The sequence below is a fragment of the Diachasmimorpha longicaudata genome, chromosome 12 (assembly GCF_034640455.1).
Source record: "Diachasmimorpha longicaudata isolate KC_UGA_2023 chromosome 12, iyDiaLong2, whole genome shotgun sequence".
In the NCBI taxonomy this organism is placed as follows: domain Eukaryota; kingdom Metazoa; phylum Arthropoda; class Insecta; order Hymenoptera; family Braconidae; genus Diachasmimorpha; species Diachasmimorpha longicaudata.
In genome coordinates, this window is record NC_087236.1 from 355478 (window position 1) to 376002 (window position 20525).

The 20525-nt window shown below is 41.7% G+C and overlaps 1 protein-coding gene across 9 annotated transcripts; it reads right to left on the reverse strand.

Annotated features, from left to right (window-relative positions):
• Positions 1-44: 44 nt before the first annotated feature.
• On the reverse strand, positions 45-20425 carry Sov (small ovary). Of its 9 annotated transcripts, none has more exons than XM_064131864.1 (9): positions 20089-20425; positions 18051-19682; positions 16051-16233; positions 15598-15664; positions 14774-14844; positions 5451-14682; positions 4733-5127; positions 3826-4053; positions 45-3607 (listed from the first exon to the last, which is right to left on the reverse strand). In XM_064131864.1, the coding sequence occupies exons 3-9, from the start codon at positions 16206-16208 to the stop codon at positions 646-648; spliced, it is 13113 nt and encodes a 4370-aa protein (XP_063987934.1). In that variant the 5' UTR covers positions 16209-16233; positions 18051-19682; positions 20089-20425; the 3' UTR covers positions 45-645. The 9 variants fall into 9 exon arrangements, with proteins under 9 accessions (XP_063987934.1, XP_063987931.1, XP_063987938.1 ...); XM_064131861.1 differs by lacking the exon at positions 20089-20425 and having other exon boundaries at positions 18051-18487; positions 18581-19877; XM_064131868.1 differs by lacking the exon at positions 18051-19682.
• Between the last annotated feature and the right edge of the window lie 100 nt (positions 20426-20525).

Sequence of the window (20525 nt, forward strand, 5' to 3'; positions counted from 1 at the left end):
GGGCTGTTATTACTAATAAATAACATTAAGATCAGAGTCACCTCTATAAAAATCAAAAATATTTTATTCAAGTGGTTTTCACTTAAAGTACACTATTTACAATGTTTTCCAATCAGAGTCTAGACTCTGATCGTCAGATGATAATCGTCAGTCTTGTTTTTCACACAATGGAGTTCTGATTAGGACTATGAATTTAAACAATATACTTGTGATGAACTGATCAGAAGGTGTTTCAATTGGGACCCCATCAGATGAAATTCCAAGGATTACTAATGTGGCAATTTCAATTAGTATACACTGCTTACGATGCTTCTAGTACATGACACACACACTGTCAAATTATAAGTCAAAACATAAAAGGAACAAAAAATAATGATTGTTGAGAAGTGGAAATTCGACACCGTTGTTTTCCTCTTCAAACTTCATTTTAAGTGTTTCAATCAGTCATCTTGAACTCTTCATTAATTCTTTAATACTTTTCCGTCACTTTGCTACACACAATTAAAAGAATGTCACTTCTTTACGAAGGTACAAAAGGACAAAGAAGAATAACAATCAACTCTAAATAGTTGAAATTATTTCGTTCTCTTCTCGACATAAGAGCAGTAATAGTTACTGGGTAATGTCAACCACAGTAAAACCATCCTATTTCATTTGTTGTTTCCGGTAATCAACCAGGTTGAGTTGAGCGTCTATATTCATGAGTTTCGCCAGTTTAGTGCATTTGACTTTCATTTTGGCAACGCCCAGAGACATAACAGTATTCAAATTTGCGAGACTAATGGGGGTAGGGGGTCTTCCATAGTAGCTCCAGCCAGTAGTCTTGGTCAAGGCCTCGACCTCGCTATCCAACCCCTCGATATCAAACTTGAAGCCAGGGGGATACCTCGGAAGGGGATGTGTAGACTTTCTAGCGACTGATTTAACTCCACCCGAGGGTTTCTTCAGCAGTTGTTTAGTTGTTGACTTGCGAGCAACCCCTAGGTTCCTAAATATATCTGTTGAGGGCAGAGTGCTCGACTCCTCCTCGGGTATATCTACCAGATCAGACTGGGAGACCTTTGCCATCAGAGCTTCAACGTTAGTCAGAGATTTCTCAATAGCGGCTGCTAAACCCGCGTGTTCATTAGTGGAATGTTGCGTAGCTTTCTGAAGACTGTTGAAAGGCTTCAAGCATCTCTTGCACTTGAAAACTTCAGCATGCTTGACAACATGAGTTCTCATCTTCGCCAGGGAGGCACTGATAAATGAACAAATAGGACATGCGAAGCCCTTGTCTTTACCCCCGATCTCCTCCTTCTGGAACCTCATGGCCAAATGTGAATGGAACATGTTGTGATGAGAGGTTTTATTGTCGACACCTTTAACCTTTTCATCACACCATTTGCAGACCCAAATCTCTTGCGAGTTGTCAATGATATCAATGAACCTGAGGGCTAAGCCGTTATGTTTCTTTTTTATATGAGCCTTCACAGCAATTAGTGAGCCTTTCATGGGACAGTAGCTACACTTGACCTGTTTCCGGTTGTCTGCGATCTCGCCAATCGATTCTGTAAATTTGAATGGCACCCCAGTTTGACAAGGCGACAGCTCGTTGACGTCTTTGTGGTACTGAGTCCAGTGAGATCTGATCGTAGCTAAAGCGAGACTTCTCACGTTTTTGCAATAGAAACAGTTGTAAATTTTTTGGAGAGTCTGGTTAGATCCCCTTAGGGGCACTACTGTTGCCTCTTCCTCGATATCCTCATTGTAATCATCAATGTGCCGCTTCTTGACATGCTGAATTGGTGGATCTGTTGAAGAAGTTCCCGTTCTTATCTCCTCAGCCTTCCAATCCAAGTCAGGATGATTTATTTCCGAATGCTGCCAAATATCGACCTGTGAATGAGCTGTAAAACTGCAGTGCCCGCACTTAAGTGCAGGCCTCTTGGCATGAGCTCTCATATGAGCTGCTAAACCTGTTGCATTTATCGCTGTAAATCCACATTTAAGGCAAATATCGGAGAGTGCAAGTTTATCCTCCTCGGTTGTTTGATTATCCAAATCATCAACTTTTCGTTTTTTCTTTTTCATTTTCTTTGGAATGACGATGCCATATTCTTTCTCCCAAAATGTACTGCTCAGTTCTGGACCATTGGCATAAGGATTCTTGATGATTTTTTCCTCTTCCCCTTGATGATTCTTCCTAATATGAGCCTTCATCATGGTTTCAGAATTCGTGCTTCTGTCGCAATATGGACAAACAAATGCAAGACGTTTCAAGTGATTGATCTGGACGTGAATCTTGAATCCTCGAAGCCCAGAAAACTCCAAATTGCAGTGTTTGCAGACGTACGTTTTCTTGGATTCCTTGAGGGAGACTTTGCCAAGTGCATCCAAAGATGTGTCTTTTTCCTCATCAAGCTCTTTGCTGTCAATAATTAAAGCATTCCCATCGTCATCCTCTTCATCGGACTCGTCATTTCTCGTTAGTTTTGAGATAGCTGCAGTCAGATCAACTATTTTAGATGAGTCTGTGCTCGCCTCCAGGCTTGAGGATGGAATTATTTTCTCTCCTGAGTCTTCGAGAGTTATCGTAAGGGGTGATATTGGTGTGGGAAGAGGTACTTTTGATTTTAATAGTGTGGCAGTCGAATCTCCAATTTCTCCTCTCATAATGTCTCTCTGATGGTTCATTAGATTCAAAACCCATTGGTCAATGTCTTCTTTTTCGACAAGCTCCACGGTCACCGGTTTCTTGTCTTTATGAACTTTGTACTCGTGCTTCAACATTCTAGAGTGGGAAACAGCCAAATGACCACATTCCTTGCAGTGCCATCTCCAGTATTTCAGCTCCATGTACAAATGATCTCTGATTTCTTGACGATATTTAGAATTGTAAGTTGCGCAAATTGTACAAAAGTACATGTTGCCACGGGGTCTTCCGTAGGGGCCAAATTTCTCTTGGAGTTCCTCATGCGTGTAGATTCTTTCAGGTGTTTTCGAAGCAGGAGCATTCTTTGGTTTTTCAATGATCACAGTACCATCGAAGGAATTTGATTTAGCTCTAATCTTGGCGGGTTTAGCAGTCGGCTCAACGTCAGATTTTCGTTTGCCGGCTTTTGGAGATTCTGAGGATTTTTTCGCGTTATCCTCTTCGAGGAGGATTCCCCTGATGTGACGAATTCTCGGCATGTCCCTTCGCCATAAGGGAGTTGTATCAAAAGGCTCATCGGCAGGAGGTGCTTCTACACTGTCCGGCTTCTTTGTTCCTCTGATTCTCTCGTATACCATCGTACAATCTACCTCGGGATCGTTGACATGCTTGGAGATAACGTGCTGCTCAAAGTTGATTTTTCCAGACGTTTTGAAAGGACACGCGGTACATTTGAACTGCGATTTCTCGTCGTGGGATGTTGAGGCATGCGTAATCATTTCAGTTTTATAAATACATTTGTAGTCGCAGACGTTGCACTTCCAATGATTTCCATCGGGGTCGGAGATACCCTCTTCGGGTTCTTCTGTCGGGGCTTTCTCGAGACTGTCTGGATTTTCAATTTCCCGAATGACCTTGACAAAAGGTCTTTTCTCTGGATGTTTGTCTGTCAAATGTCGCTCGACTACGTGTCTGCAAGGGGACAAATAATTATTTATTAAATTTTGGAGGAGCTTCGAGGGTAATAATTATTTACTTGAAAATTTTGGAATGTTTTGACGATTTTTTGAATGATGCAAGTGGGTGAAGACCTTCAGCATGGCGAGGAGGCTGCCGATGTCTGGATTTTTGGAATATTAATGGTGGAAAAATGTTTGAAGGGGGGAGTGAAGATTTTGGTGATTACAAACCTGTGATAATGGTGATGATTGCAGTGTGAACATTTGTAAAGTCTAGTGTCGTGCATTTTCAAGTGCACACCGAGTTTATCAATGGGTATACTCTGGGTGTCTTGCCCTGGTGGTGGACAGTGAGGACAGCGGAAGAATGATTCTTCTGGGTGCAATGCTTTCAGGTGACAACGCAATAAATCCTCGTTGATTGTTAGGCAGTTGCAGTCGACCACACAGCAGACGTATCTGAATAAATTTTCAATTAAAGATTTAAGCAAAACGTCACGACTGAAAATGATCTGATATCTGGTGTTGCCGACTAGATGATAGCAAATGCTCCACGAAGAGCAATTGAACATATACAGTGGCCAAGTGGGAATGTGAGACAAGTTGTACAACAACTCGTTAAAATCAGAGCTCTTGTTCTTAGAGACCACTTCGTTGAAGCTCTTACTTTTACTTTGGAATACAAAAATAAATAAATGACTCTTTGAAATAACAGGTAAAATATTTCTAACATGAGAATATTTCACGTGCATCGTAATTTGTAAATAAGAAAGCATTATTTTTTGTTTCCACACGTATACAATACATCGATTAACTATTGTTATGAATGTTAATCGATATATGTTTTCAAACTAACCAATTATATAATTTTTTACGTGTAATATCATAAAAATCATTTCCTGCTTTTTTCATTGAAATGAAAAGAATAATAACTGAGAACGTTAACTCCTGTGTTAAGAATACAAATATAATGATGAAAAAAATATATCCCTTGGATAAGAGATGACAAAAACTGCATAAAAATCTGAAAATCAGCAAAACCCGGCAAAAATTGTTGGATCATTCTTATTCTTCAATTTTAAATATATGCAGTGAGAATATTGAACAGTCATAGAGTTCTACCAGCACTACAAATTACCTTTGTTTCTCTGGAACAAATTTCGGCAGCAGTTCAGCTTCACTGTCAGTCACAGTTTCCTTAGTTTTGGCTCCCATTCGTCCATTCTGATGAGAACTACTGGCAAGATTCACCATTTTGTCGAACATTTTCTCTTTTTTATCCAAGCATGGAACTGGATTCACCGGACCCGACTCAGGGACATATTCGTCCTTGGCATGAAGCTGTAAATGCCTGATAATGTTCGTTCTAACTTTAGTAGTATAAGGGCAGACTGCACAACGAACTTCTTGGTTGTATATTGCCTGTCTAGGAAGATTGTCAATATCATTGGGTCCAAAAGCTGTTGCCTCTTTTTGAGTTGAATCGAAAGACTTGTTCTTGCCGAACTTTCTCTTCTTTCTTTCGCCAGGACCCTGTCACATAAATCATAAAACTTTTGTTGAGCAATATATTTCTAATTAGTGCTATCTATAGTTATCCATAAAGGGCAATTGTTAACCATATTTTTTTTAGTAAATTATTCGATTAATTAGAGAGATGTCTTTAATTGGTAAAAATATCGATTTTCCAGTATTCACTGATGCATCAAAGATAAAGATTTCCACATTATTGGAACTCCAGAGTAAATATATCTCTGTGACGTAACTATTGGCAATAACACGTAGAAATTATGAAGCAATTACGAGCCCCCTTTGGCACTAATGATTATAAAAATAATGAAAAACGAAAAACTTACCAAAGGTTGAACGATGAATAAAGCATCAGGCGAGGGATTTCCTGGATCAGCAGGCACCAATTTGCTGCTGGAAATTTTGTGTTTGGTCTTCATATGGGCAACAGCTTGACAGGCAAGTGGATATCTCAAACTGCAGAGAGAACACCCGAACCTTTTGGGCCCATGGATTTTCAAGTGGTCGATCAAGTTGCCAATTTTTACGAATCGTTTCGTACAGTGCACACATATGAGTTGAACATTTTCCGCCACATATTGGCAACTAATAATATGTGTCTTCAACGCTCCAGCCGTCATAGCCTCGAAGTTGCATCCATCATACCCACACTTATACAGGTCCTTGTCCGAGAAGCCAGTGTGCTTGATATCCTCCAAGCTCAACGGAGGTTTTTCCAAAAAATCGCTTTCCCTCTCAATTTCGTGATTATCAAACTCTGAGGGTGTGGAGACTTCAGTGGATCTACTGACCTCCATAGAGGTGTTGGAGTCTTCGTTACTGCTGAAGACAGCTGCTGGAGTTGTCCTCCCGCTCTGAGACTCCTTCACCTCTTCCTTCAGTCTCAAGAAAGGCCGAAGAGAATCTTTAATCGGCGTTAACTGTAGCTTCGGTTTACTGGAGGGTTCAATGCACTCCAGGATTTCAATATCACTATCATCATTCTTGTCTTCGACGACAGGATTTATAGCTCGCAATTTGGCAGCTCTCTCTTCCGCAGTCCTCAAGAACTCAGGATTATCCAACACATTGATGTTCACGAACTCATCAGTCATGTCGAATTCTTGCGAGAGGCTCAGTGGATCCAGTGCAAGGTTCACTTGAGTCTTTAATTTTTCATTGCTATAACGAACGATTGATTCCTGTTCCTGATCGATTGATCCTTGACTCGAGGACTTGGCACTCTTGAGGTTTTCATGACTTGTGGAGACCGGTTGTTTCTCCACTACTGCTCCGTCGGGAAGTTTTATCAGTGAAGGTACTTCAGTCAATATAAATTGATCGGACGATGACGTAATGGAAGATTCCGCCTCTCCATCAAGAATATCAATGACTTCTGCCGAATTCGACGATTTCACCGATTTTTTATTTGAGACATAAGTTTTTATTCCAGCGGCCCCAACTGCCTCATTTTTCGGGGATTTTAGACAACTCTCAATTGGATTTTCATTAACAGTTTTCAATTCTGAACCCCTGAAATCATCGTCAAGGTTCCGGATAAGCAATTGTAGAAGAACATCTTTGTCTCTGACTGGTGCAGGTGGAAGAGATCTCTCTAGGATCTTGGGAGGACGATTGCAGTGAGCGTGACTCAGATGAATATGAAGCTCCATCGGTGCATCAGCACCGAAAAGACAGTACAAACATTGATACTTGTAAATACAATGGAGTTTGTAATGAGATATCAATGATTCTGCTTTGAGAGCAGAGGCTGGACACATGTGGCACTTGAAAATCGACAACGTAGCTCCATGTTTCATCTTCAGATGTGCAATAAAAGCTTCGGGGACGTAAAATAATTTATTGCATTCGTGTTTACACACAAATGGATGAACATTTTGTCTTCTGTCAATAATCTCGACAGGATGATAATCCCTCTTAGCGAGAATGACTGAGGCAGGCTTTCCTTTATGTGACACGTTCTGATGCAAATGCACATACGACTGGGTAAATGCCCGGTAAAAGCAGTAACCGCACTGATAAGCACAGAAGGTGTGTTTTTTCTTGTAATGCTCTGACAACTCTTCCCACGTCCCCATGTTATCCCCGTGACAGTAGGCGCACTTTTGATAGCCGTAGACTGTTTTTCCACCTTTTGCAGATGTCTGCGACGCTTTGGGTTGTTCTTGAACGTGACTATTATAGTGCTGGCCAAACAACTCCGGTGAATCTGTTGTGAATGTACAAGTTTTATCCATACATTTGTACAGATGCCGAAGCTTCATCGACTGCAGCATTGTCGCGAATGCTTCAATCGTTTTTTCTTTAGGTGAGGGCATCGTAGGGGTTGACTCTTTGGGCATCAGTCCTGGATTACGAATGAGCTTAAAGAGCTTGACATTTTTACCTGTCTGTTGCGTAACTTTAACGTTTTGAGCTGTTGTACCCATCTGCACTCCGGGAATGTTCTGAGCACCTGGGGAAATGGCTGTTGGAGGAGCCGTAACTGGCTTTGGAGCAGGAGCGATGGGTTTGGGAATTGTCACAGATTTCAGTGCTGATATCACTGGTTTAGCCGAACTGACGGCTTTCGCTGCAGAGGGAATCGTTGATTTCTTAGAGACTGCAGCTTTGGGAAGTGTTTGAAGGACAATTGTCTTTTTGGGAGGAGAGGGGGCGATTGGTGGAAATCTTGAGAGAATTCCATCGATTTTCCCTATTGGCTTTCTAAGCCCCTTTTTCAATATATTCGGACTAGATTTCTTTAGGAGTGAAATTCCGGGGTTTTTTATCGGAGATGTTGCTACTGCTTTTCTTATGTCGTCGATGAGTGGACTCTCAGGATCTGAAGATGTATTTGGTGCCAGACTTATAACGTTTTCAATCTTCAGGAATGAACATTCCTCGCTTTGGTTCTCAATAGGTTGAGAAATCACCCGAAGTGGAATGAAATCTTGAGATTTTTCCTCTTCGACGATGAGAGATGGCTCAGGTATTGGGGTTCCAGAGGACAGCTTGTCCCCACTGAGTCTTCGTAAACGAATAAAATTCTTGGGAGTACTTGAACGAGATGTATCTGAGTCTGCAATCTCCTGGGATTTCTCAAGTAATTTCTGTTTTTCCACAAAACTACGAAGATTGCAGAGGGGAACTACTATTGGTTTTGATGTCTCTGGCTTTGTCGGAGAATTCTCAGAGGATTTTGATCCTTGCAGTTGAGCAGCGAGTCTTTGAATGGTTGTCATCATTGGCGCATTTGTTGATGTAGTTATCGTCTCCTTCAGAAGAGTATTTACGTCTGTTGCGAGTTCAGAGTCTGAAATGCCATCACTACTATCGCTAGAATCATCATAAGTTCTGCTGACTTCACCCATCTGTTCGCCATCACTAGTTTCTTCAGCACTATTGAAATCCTTGGGTATTTCCTCGAGAGTCATCAGAGGGTCTCTCGGTTTTTTCTCCGACTTATCTGTTACTTCCTCGTCTTGACTCATTTCATGATCTGAGTGCTCGATTTTTGCGATTGTCTGGCGAGGAAGGTCCACAACCGGGGCAGAAGTAGATTCAGAAGGATTCTCAGGAATTATATCGGCTCGTTCATTGTTCACTTCCGCCATTACGGGCGACACCGATTGATTGGGTTGTGACTCATCAATATCGTCGCTAGTCTCTACCTCCATATCTCCCTGGGATTCCGTCCCCTGCGTTCTCATTTTGTCCGTAAGCTTATCAATGATTGATAGTCCTTGACGCGTAGATTTGTTTTGCAAACTTGTTCCACAATTTTTCCACAGCTCTTGCATGGCTTTTTGCCGTTCCCTTTGAATCTCCACATCTTTGTTCTCCATTTCTGGGGGGCACACAAAAGCACTGAGTTTCCTGCTGAGAGGGTTCTCGGCCTCCCCCTGTGGGGTCTCGGATTTTGTAACGGCCGAAATGTTAGTGTCCTTGATTCCCGTACTCTTACAAGTATTTCCACCTTTCCCTCTCTTCATTGCCAACTTCTTTTTCTGCTGTTTGGGAAATTCATACAGATCAACTGTAGATGTGTCCGAGTCAAGAGCTAATGGATCGTCGCACCTCAATTCTTCCTCAATGTCAGAATGCTCAACGTGATCTTTAATGTCCAGATAAATTGACATATCAATTTTGATAATTTCAGTTGCAAGAGCGTTCCAGTGATACTTGTCAATGTGCTTCTTAACATTTTCCTCTTTCAGTTGAATGAAATTACACGCTGAGCACAGATAGCCGCTGACAAAATCCTCTCCTGGTAGCACATCCTCCTCGATTGCCAGAGTAAAGTTCTCGTAATTCTTCCTGCAAACTTTGTAGTAATGCGCGCGCATTGAGGACTTGAGGGGCGTTTGATAAGTGCAACTTCGGCATCGGAATCTGTATTCACCGGTGTGAGTTGTACAGTGTTCATAAAAAGTTTCCATTGCTGAGTCCTGTTGTCCCTCGGCCGTAAATACACAAAATCTGCAGGCATATTTACGATCTGTACCGACTTTTGTCTTCTCCGATAATTCTAGGAGCATCTCGTCCTTGGATTCGTCAATTGCACGTTTCGCATCGAGCAATGTCAATCTTGCTATCATCATCTCCTCCTTTGGATGGACTGCCTTGTAATGGTGTACAATGTTTTTTCCACTGAAGCTGCAGAAAAGACATTTGTATCTTTCCTGTCCAGTCCAGGCATACTCAATTAAGTCTTCAGTCTTAAAATGCGAATTCGTTTTGTCCGAATCGGCTTTTTCTTGTTTGATGTCGGGTTTTACTACAGATTCAGTGGGATTCAGTTTCACATCGATCTTCTTGTCGAGCTTCGGTGGTGGGATGATTGGTGGCTCAACATTTTCTTGTGACTCCACCTGCTCCTCCTCGGATGGCTCTGGAAGAGTTTGAAGATCGAGCGCGGGCTTGGAAACAGTGAGAGAACGTGTAATTGGCGTTTTCCTGGTTTTCTTTGATTTCGAGACAATTCCCATTTGCCAAGTTCGTCGCTTCTTCTTCCGTTTGGGTCCTGCGGCCTTTTTCTTTCTGATGATCTTTCGCGGCTGTCTTACCTTTTCATTGGCCTCATTGTCAATTGTCTTTTCAAGCGCCTCATTGTTATCACTAACGAAATCGCCAAGAATGTTTGTTATCAGCTCTTCGTTTGTATTTGAACGTTCGGAAGACGTAGTTGGTTTCTGGCCGCTAGATAGGTGATCCGCTGAAGTTGACGCGTCATCTGAGGCGACGCCAGTGGCCTCCTCATCGGATTTACTGGTAGCATCAATTTGCGGTTCATCAGAAACGCATTTATTGGTTTTCGATGGCTTTTCTTCTATCGGTTCCATTGTCATTATATCGTCTGCCTCGTCATCGGATCGTTTTTGACGATCAGAGTGCAGTGAGATGTCCACAGCTGCTGTCAACTCTGATACATCAATTCCAAAACTCTCGTCTGAAGACGTATCGAACATTATTTTCGAAGAGTCAATTTTGCCCAAATCTGTTTTCTCTATCATTACTCGGGGCTCCCGCAAGTTGACCCTTTCACTCCGCCGTAGGAGGGGAATGTCTTCGGCCTCGTCTATCGGAGTTTCCTCTGATTTGTCAGGCTCTGGGGTGTCTTTAGGCGGTTCTGGTGTTGCTCTGGGTGATGATCGTGATTCTCTCTCGCTGTCGGAACTACTCACGTATTGTTTCGATAACTTAACTGCTCGTTTTCGAGGCTTTCTCAATCGAGGCTTCGGTTTGTCATCGTCCGGAATCTCCCGTAGCTTTGGGGTTTTACTCTTCGATCTATTGCGGCGCTTCGACAGAACCTCGTCTTCAGACAGCTCTGAATCGTGGCGCTCTGGGGAACTCGAAACATAGATTCCTTTGACTTTCTCATCAACTGATTTTAAATTACCTTCTGCTTCCTTTATCAATCGGCACATCCGGTGACCTGTTGCAGTTACTACTCCTTCACTGATAAACATTTCGCGGATATCTTCTTGCAGCATTTCCAAGGAGTTGCGCCGACGAGCAGGCTTTCTGCGAGGTTTTGCCATTGGGGACTCTACCTCTCGTTCTAGCTCAGGTTCCGCTTCTTTTACATCATTTAGAGGTTCTTCAGCAGCATCCGCGGATTCCTTAGAGTCATTTACTGTTACTTCAGACTCGTTGTTTACGCATTCTTCAGGCTCATCCAAAGGTACTTTAGCGATATTTACAGATTCTTTCGAGTTCTCGAGGGCGACTTCAGAGGTGGTTATAGATTCTTTAGACTCCTCCAATTCTACTTTAGGATCATTTACAGATTCATCAAAATTTTCTGATTTAACTTCATCAGGTACAAGTTTTCCCTTCAATCGCGAGGATTTTGGTTTTTGAGATTTTCTAGCCCGTCGCTTAGGAGGTTTAGGCTTCTCTGGAGAATCAATTGCCACTGGGAGCTCGGGGCTTTTACGCTCTGGTGATGCATTATCAGAGCTATCAGATACAATGACTCTTCGCTTCTTTTTGCCAGCTCTCTTCGGCTCAAATGTTTGTTCCATGTCTGAAGAGCTACTCTCTGACTGACATTCAATGATCTTTCGAATTTTCTGAAATTTCTTGGAATGCGCTAAGCCCTCGCCCAATTTCTGAAGCAATTTAGCTTGTTCTAAAAGTTTTTTGCCTTCTCCTTGTTCTAAGGATGTTTTAATCATTTTTTCAATCCACTCACGAGTTATTTCATTCTTCAAGGTCGGCGTCTCTTCTTCGCTGGGACTCTCCTTTATAGCTATAGTTGTAGTGCTTGGGTTCAACGTGTCGGCAATTTTAACCGGAGTTGATGTATCAACAGTTGCTTCCGAGTCATCTAGCTTATCGCATTTGTTTGATAGATGATTAGATATCGTAGGCTCTGCTTCTGACACTTTGGGATCGTGATCGCTAGCTTTTGTTTTTGGCGAGTCTATCGCGGACTCATCGGTTGTACTCGACACCTCCACTTTCTTCTCCTCAGTTTTGGCAGTCTTTTCAGCCTCCTCAGAAAGTAATTTGGCTGACTCCGCAGGTTTAGGTAGAGGCTCTTCGTCCCAACTCTCAAGTTCTCCTTCAGCACTGAGTTTTGGTGGCGTCGGAGAGGGGGTAGGGGTTGGCGGATCGGTTCTCTTTAATTTCGGAATTTTAAACTTCTGAAGACCATAACCTTTTCCAGTCTTCGCTGTTGTGTCAATCACTCCGTAAAGACTCTCCAGAGGTGACTGCATAGTTTCCTTATCTTTGATCAATTTATCAGCATTTGTTTTCTCATCGGAAGATCTTCTCGCTTTGATATCGGCGGATTTTGTTGATTCATTTTGTTTTGCAAACTTTTTAGATTTGTTTTGATTCCGCTGAGCTTTTGCAGAGGTCATCGGTTTATTTTGATTTTTCGAATCACAATTCTTCCTTCTAGGATCCCGATTGGTGCCGGAATTTTCCTTAGATTTCGCAGGGGCAGATTGTGGAGGGTCTTTGATGAGCCTCGGATCCCTCTTGATGGAAGTGGCATTTGGAGAGTGGGCGCCCTGAGGACTCAGATCATTTCTGAACCTCGGGTCTCGTTCAGATAGATTTCTGCCCTCGCGATTGAACCTCGGGGGATTCTCGTTCGGCCCGGGTCTATCCCATTCGTTCCAACGATTAAATCCAGAATGTTGGGGGTCAGCGAGAACAGGCCTGAGGTTCGGCCTGTCACCGGGATATCGCTCGACACTGCGATTCCGTATGGGCTGAATATCTGGCCCAGGACATCGATTCCAATTGGGAGGGCCTGGGGGAACAGGCCCATTGAAAGGAACATCTGGCCCTCTCACTCTCGGAGGATCCGGATAATTTGAATCTCCCGGCCGCCCTTCCCAAGAACCCGATCTCATGTTCATACCGAACTCTGCGGGACGATCGAAGGGCGCCTCGAATGGTCGATTATCAGGAAAACCTCGAGAATTGAATGGTGCAGTTGACATTAATGGAGGAATACCAGAGGGTCCTGGGGGTTGGGAGGAATGGCCAATGTCTTCGGAAAAATTTGCATCTCCGTAAGGGCCGTGATTAATTTCCATACGCCTAGGGGGACTCATCATGGGTCGACGAGCGAGATTGGGACTGTACTGGGGAGACATGTGGTGCACTGGATGGTCTATTGGGCCCGGTCCTGGATTTGGGCCCATCCACATGTCTGGGTGATTCTGGTGGGAATGAGGGGGTATGTTTGAGGGGTGATTTGGATGGAGGGGGAGATTGGGCGAATGACTTGGTGGGTGGGGGTATGGATGGCCGGGCATCTGCTGCTCGTACCCTCCCCACTGTGAATTATAATATTCTCGATTTTGGGGCGGATGGTGCGCCCTCTGCATGTAGTACTCATCATCTCTGCGATACTCCATGTCCATGTCCATTTGTGAGGGGCCACCGCGTCGAGAGAAAAGTTCTCTCTCCTCGGCAGGCGAAATGTCGTTATGCTGGTGTAAAATTGGCAGATTCGTTTGGAGTTTGGCGATATTCGCCTTATCCCCCTCGGACAATCGTGAAAAGGCACTGTTTATAACATTCATGTCAGGCATTTTTGGCTGATCGGCATTGCCGAAACGGTCATTCCCCAGACGCGGTATTCTTTCGTAATTGTCAGCGTATCTTGGCTCAGACCCTCTGTCTTTACCCACTGGTGATATAGGACTGTTCCGAAAGTCTGACTTCTTGAGGGTTGCTGAGTTTAATGGGCCTGATTGGTGGTCTGTTTGAGGGGTAGATTGAGATTTACCGTCTGCTTGGAGGCCCTTACGACCGTACAAAACAATATGCTTGTCGCGCTCTTCCCACCGACGATTACTCTCTCTATCTATGTCTTCTTGAGAGAGAAGGAATGATTTTGGTAATTCCTTATCGCATTTCTTAGGATTCTCTAACGGCTTACTTTTTGGAATGCGGATTTTCTCAGGTTTTGATAGGTTAGGGGGCTTTTTATCATTATTCAAAATCGTTGAGGTACTGCTGCCAGCATTATTATCTGAACCATCATTCAATAGCTCTGCTAAATCATCCATAGATAGCGGAGGTTCAGTTAAAACTCGAGGTGGCGAGATTAACAATGGCGTCGGGGGCTTGGCGCTCTTCGAGGGGGATAGAAACTCCTTCGCTCTCGGTGATCGACACTCCGGAGATGTTATTTTTATTGATTTCTGAGTGTCTAATTTTGCAGAAACTGCCACTCCGGAGGTCTGTCGACTATTTGGCGCGTTATTTGATGACTTATCATTCCTCGTTTTGGCTGAAGAACTGTTATCCACAAAAGTGTTGGAGGAGCCATCTTTGCGTTCTGTGGGAATGATAATCGGTTGCTTTGTAGAGACTCGTTCAGACTGATCAGGACTCGATGGTTTGCTGTCTACTTTCCCCGAAGAATAATCTTGCTTGCGCTCCGTGGGAATGATTATTGGAGCAGATGTGCTCTTTGGTTGCTCATCTGGTGATGCTGGTGGACTTGGGCTTGCTGGTGTTTCGTCCATCTTCTTGGTTATTTCTTTGGGCTTTTCCACTGCTGCCGTCGTTTTAACTTCCGATGGAGCAACTGATTTACTGAAAATTACAAAATGCAATTTTCGCTTTTGTCAATTATTCAAATTTATTACTACTAATTTTTTTTTACTTTGTGACCATAACAACTTACGTTTTTGGCAGCGTCGACTCTTCACTTTTTTTACTACTAGGAAAATTCAGACCAGCGCTTGTTCCCTGAAACTCGTTTCGAATTAGAAATATTAAATTATGCCTATAATACATGCACTACTAAAGCCTGAAATGAAACACGTTTACGTAAAAATAAATGAGTAATCCAAATTATAAATGAAATTAATTTAAATATAGTTGGTCGCTAAAGAAGACTTCTAATAATTACAATTTGAAACAACTTCTTCGTCCAGGTATTGATAGAGCATAATCATTGTTATGGCACCAAAAAGCCCCGAAGAATAAAACACGTGTTAGGTTTTCGTAACGACAACGAAGATCTCTTGTTTAATCACATTACACTCACACAACAGGTATATTGTTAATTTACGCTGATGGGTCATGTTTTCCATTCAGTTGGCTTGTTTATACACGAATTATCAACAAAAAATGGGAGAAAAAAGAACAAAATAATCCGCTTTACAACTGATATCTAACAAATATAATCGCATTGTCAGACCCGAGAATCTCTCGTTTCACAAACACGACTCATCATCTTTTCAGATAATCAGATGAAATCAATCCATTTTTGTTGCCATTATGAAAACCAAATATATTGCAAGCAACGGCCTTCAGTGCTACAAAAACGCGATAATACATCATGCATCTAGAGCAATTATGCAAAAGTCATTGCACTAAAGACAAAAGAACAAATGATTGAAAAACATACGAGATCCTCGTGCTTCAGTCTTCAGCGCAATATTTAATTGCAACACAAACTAGCAACTATATTACTAACAACTTTCGATGAGATTTGATACATACCTTTTCAACTTTACTGTGTAGTTTTTGAAGCACATCTTCACATTTTTGGAGTGTTTCAATTCTCAACCTGTTAAAAGATAGATTACCATAGAACGAGAGAAAAGATATTGCAGAGAGGCCAATAGAATTAATATTTTATCAGGAATACACATTAAATAACCAAGCATGCGAAATGTCTGCAGTTGTAATGTGTGCAGTGAAAAAATAATGATGCAAAAGTAAAAAAAAAAAAAAACAAAACGTATGCAGGTTTGAGGAATGAAACATGGAAAGAGTGGAAAATAATGTGACAGCAGCAGTTGACATATTTACAAATTTTTATCACTCAACAATTTGGTATTTCAACGAATTCTGCATACGTTCTGGCTGATTAAAAGTTTTATGGATTTCATATGATGGGTCTCTAATTATTGTAATGTTTTCTTTCTCATTTCCGATATTGAATAAACATACTTTCTCTTGCTGTCCGTTAGTATTCCATGAAGTTGCTGCATTTTGTGCAACTGTACTTCACGAGACTTATCAGTGACTTTCTGAAGTCTCTCAATCATTGCCTCCAGGAATGGAATGTACTTTTGCATCTCAGCAAACTTCTTCTCGTAGTCGTCCATCTTATCCTCCTATTTGTTATGTCACCTGCGTCGGAAATCGATTCATTTTCATTCATGTTTAATCGTACTCTTATTTATTTGAGAACATTTTTCAATATTTAATACGGAAATAATTGCCCACGATGAGCGGAATGAATTAGAATTTCCATTATGCAACACTGTAAACCTATCGTCGGCGCACGTTACGACCTGAATACATTGCCGAGTATTCATTAATTAGCTGTGCATCCTTAGCATTCCACCAACACCTTCATAAAATGGAAAATGTCAATTCACTGACAACGTCAAATAATCACACACAATTAAGTGTAACAACAGCTGATCGCAAAATTTTCCAATAGCCCAACGGCATGCGTCAATGAAACCTGGATATTTCATAAGAAATTCTCAGAATCGCGCATGTGCCAATTTCCAATTTTTCAAATGCACCGAAAATTAATTGAAAACATAACAATCTTCAAATTATTTTATTGAGATATTGTTAACAGCAATATTGGTGAGTGATGCACTACCACTCAATTCTATGTTCCCCAAACAATGAAAATTTTCTTGAAATTATTATATAAAATCCAGGAAACTGTATGTCATTGGGTTAAAACTTCACTCTCCCAAAATATGGATAAAAAACGACTTTTCCTCTGTGCATTTCGCCGCTTCAAACGCACTTTTTATCATTCTCCGTATGTCCTCATAAGATCACCATTATCATTTGTATGTGAGAAAGCATTAGAATATTAATGGCCAGGAAAAAATTGAAAGCCAATAAAACTGCCAAATAGTGATGTCGCTGCTCCCTCACATGAATTACGTCTACATCCGTACATTGAATTTCAGTGACCCTCGAGCTCGTGTCTCGCAGGAATGGTCATGCCGAGTTGAGGTGCTCAACTGGTTCCGCATGTGGTTTTATGCTTCACAAGTGTCGAATACATAAACCATCGGACTGAGTGGTTCTCAACGTACGCATCCTCAGCACTTGTCGATTGTCAAACACAATACAATGAACTCTATCGTCAACATGCTCATTTCCACATATCTCTCCTATTATTATTCGGTGGAGGTATTGAGCAGATGTAAACAGCATCTTGATTTATCTGCCAATTACTAATTATTGAATATCGAAAGTAAATGATAAAATCAATTCAAGGGACATATCACACTTCATTTCTCTTATAATTTCCCGTATTTATTTTTTCCTCACTACTGTCCACCTCCATATCGATTTTCCGGACGAAGTCATATCACTCGGCGCACATTTCTTATCAATAATAATGATTTGAATACTTCACCGATGTACCTATGCCATTTCTACCGCACCCGAACCCCTTCAATCGCCCGATAAATTCCCAACCACGTGCGAAAATAGAAGCAAAACATAAAAGTGGACAATTAACCTCTGATGTATATTCCCCAAATAATTCGACAAGTGGAAGAAATTACGCAGTAATTTCAAGTCTCGAGGTGTGGGTTTGCACAAAGTGACAGTGCAAAGAAAAATGTGACAAATACTTAACAGTCAACGAATAGAGCGGAGAAATTCCAAGAGTTCAGGGTGTCTCTATCGCTCACCCCTCGAAATTGCTACATAACTCCTCTCTTCCTTTTTCGGATAAAAGGGAGTCTCGACCTAAAGCGGATCGTACCGTCTTTGTCATACTGAGAGTATTGCCGTGGCACAAGGTGGTCGGGAGGGTCTTGAAAGCAGATGGTGAATACTGTGCCTCACCAACGATAGATCTCGCTGGCGTTCCAGGCCTCACGTGCAAGCCCATGCGTTCATTTTTTTTTTTCTTGAAAACGATCTACTAGCGCTTGTTTTTGTTTCTATAACCGTGTACCCACCGTTTGTTGGTTGACCAAAGAAGCTGGATCCTAACTATTAGCTCCACGATTAATGACTCACAAATTATCACAGTTTTAAATAGCTGTTAGTAAATGATGATTTTCAGCAACACGAGTCCTGCCTTTCGCCTCTACTAATGCCGAGCGAATGCTCGGATCTCGCCCCTCCCTCATGGGTTTGGGCCAACCGATGGCTACCCGGATGGTAGGTCTACAACAGCGCCACCGGAACACAACGGATTGTCGTATAAATTTTACAATAAATTAATCGTTATTTATTGCACATTCAGCTGGGCAAGTTTTGAATGAATGGTAGCTTAGTCTGTTGAAGCTTTTTCCTGAATTATCATGTACTCCAAATCATTGGTCATCTTCCAAGGCCCAACATAGGTCTTTGAATACTTTGACGTGGCATATTGACACTTTGGGACGCACAACTGAAATTTCGAGGGATTACGTGGTTTACGAGATTCACGAAATGGCCGCCACATTTGCACAAGCTGTGTTGCGTCACGACAAATTATACTTACAGCTAAACCCATGGAGTTTCTCTACATTTGGTCATTTCAAGACTTCATTTTCACCAAAGTATTTTCTTAACTCTGCATGCACACATTCTCACCCTGAACTCGATGGTGAAGCTGGTTTTTCACAATCTTCCATACCGTTTCACTCTTTATTTCAGGCTGATGATGGACACATACTCAACACAAATGATGGGGTTTAATTTCACATATTTCAGTTTGCACGAGCATTCAACACGCCCCCCGTAAATATGTCGTACACTCTCAATCTCCAATAATGTCTAAATTCGAAGAATTGATGGGCCGTTCACTGCAATTATTTCTGGAATGTTTTCTGCAGAGGTACGTCACGACGAATCAATGTGACGTAGGTTGGGTGCAACATGAAAGTGCAATGTTTAATTCTAGGGGATCTAATGAGTGTTCTCCACGTTGTGAAATTTCGGCGAAACTTTCAATTGCTCTTTCATCGTAACAACATTGTTGCTGGTATAAAGTTGACAATAACGATGAGCAACAATGGATGTGCTTTCCTTTAGCATAAATTTTTAATTCACGCTGATGATGGCCACGGATTTTATTCCGCATATTTCAGGTCATTTGACATCCACACATGCTTCTGGCAAATATATAATAAACTATCACATCTTCAATAATGCAGAATTAACGACTCATTTTGTGTAAGTATTCCTGGAATATATTTTGCAGAGAAACGTCACCACGAATCAATGTGTCGTAGATGGGATAAAATATTAAAGTGTAATGTTAGAGTGCATGGGAATCTAATGAGAATTCTACTATTCAAGGAATTCAGAAAAAAAATAATCTAAACGTTTCATCACAACACTTCATTACTGGCATTCACGTACCTCAATCCTCACGATTCCTTATCATCAACTACTTTTACTTCACGTTTACACACATCACATTAGAAGTTGTACAATCGCATGAATATCCACTGAGTACGTTATATATGTTAGGACTACTATAGCCCCTAGGATTAGAACGAGAAGCCATGAGCAAGGAGCCACACTGTCACGTAAAATCTCCTAGTGACGTTGGTTCTAACAACGGCTGCTGGCCCAAAAGGGTGTTACGATCATCCCATCTGCACATAATGGCTGCCGTTGGCATATATTTCATTGAAAATACACTATTGGCGTTTGACTTTTTTTGTTGCAACTCAGATTTCGAGAATCCTACACAGTAATCACTTATTCGATCAAAACTTTTGTTTTGTTTTTGCCTGTCAAGAATATCTACTCATATTTCATCGAGGAACATAATCCCATATCCCAATCCCATATTTTTTCCACGAAATTTCAATGTTTAGTCTTGAAAAGGAGATGGAGTGGCCATGCCACTGACAAGAACACTACGAATGAATCCAACCAATGTTAATAGCGACCTCTCATATGTTTTTTTCATTCACGATGGGTTGACGAGGGAAAAATTAGTCTATTCGTTTTTTTTTTAATTCATTTTTATTTACTTTTTCACTCACCTTCACTTACCGTACAACTGCAATGGAATTCGTCGTGTTCTCAGGGCGAAGTAATTCCTGTGGATTGAGTGAGGGTTCATGCATTCTGTGGCAATAAATTTTAGGCGATTTAGGTAAGTTGGAGGTGTTTGGAGAAAGGAGGATTCTGACCGTCTGCCGTTGCACAGCGAGAATGAGTACGGTAGGCGATGGAAAATTGACAACGGGGATCAACCGAAAATTAACGACGAATAAACTTCATCCGATTCGATTTAGTGAGCTTTTTGTCAATCCACGCAGAGTTTATTAGGAGTTTATTATCCGTATTTTTTCAGATTTTCCGACAGCGATGTCTTACTACGTCCAGCGTAGTTCCGCCATTTTGTGACAAGCGAAGTTTAGTTTAGACTCTGTTGATAAAGGGGGAGGTGGAGGGGGTTATGCAACCGCTGAGAGACCGAAGGGAAA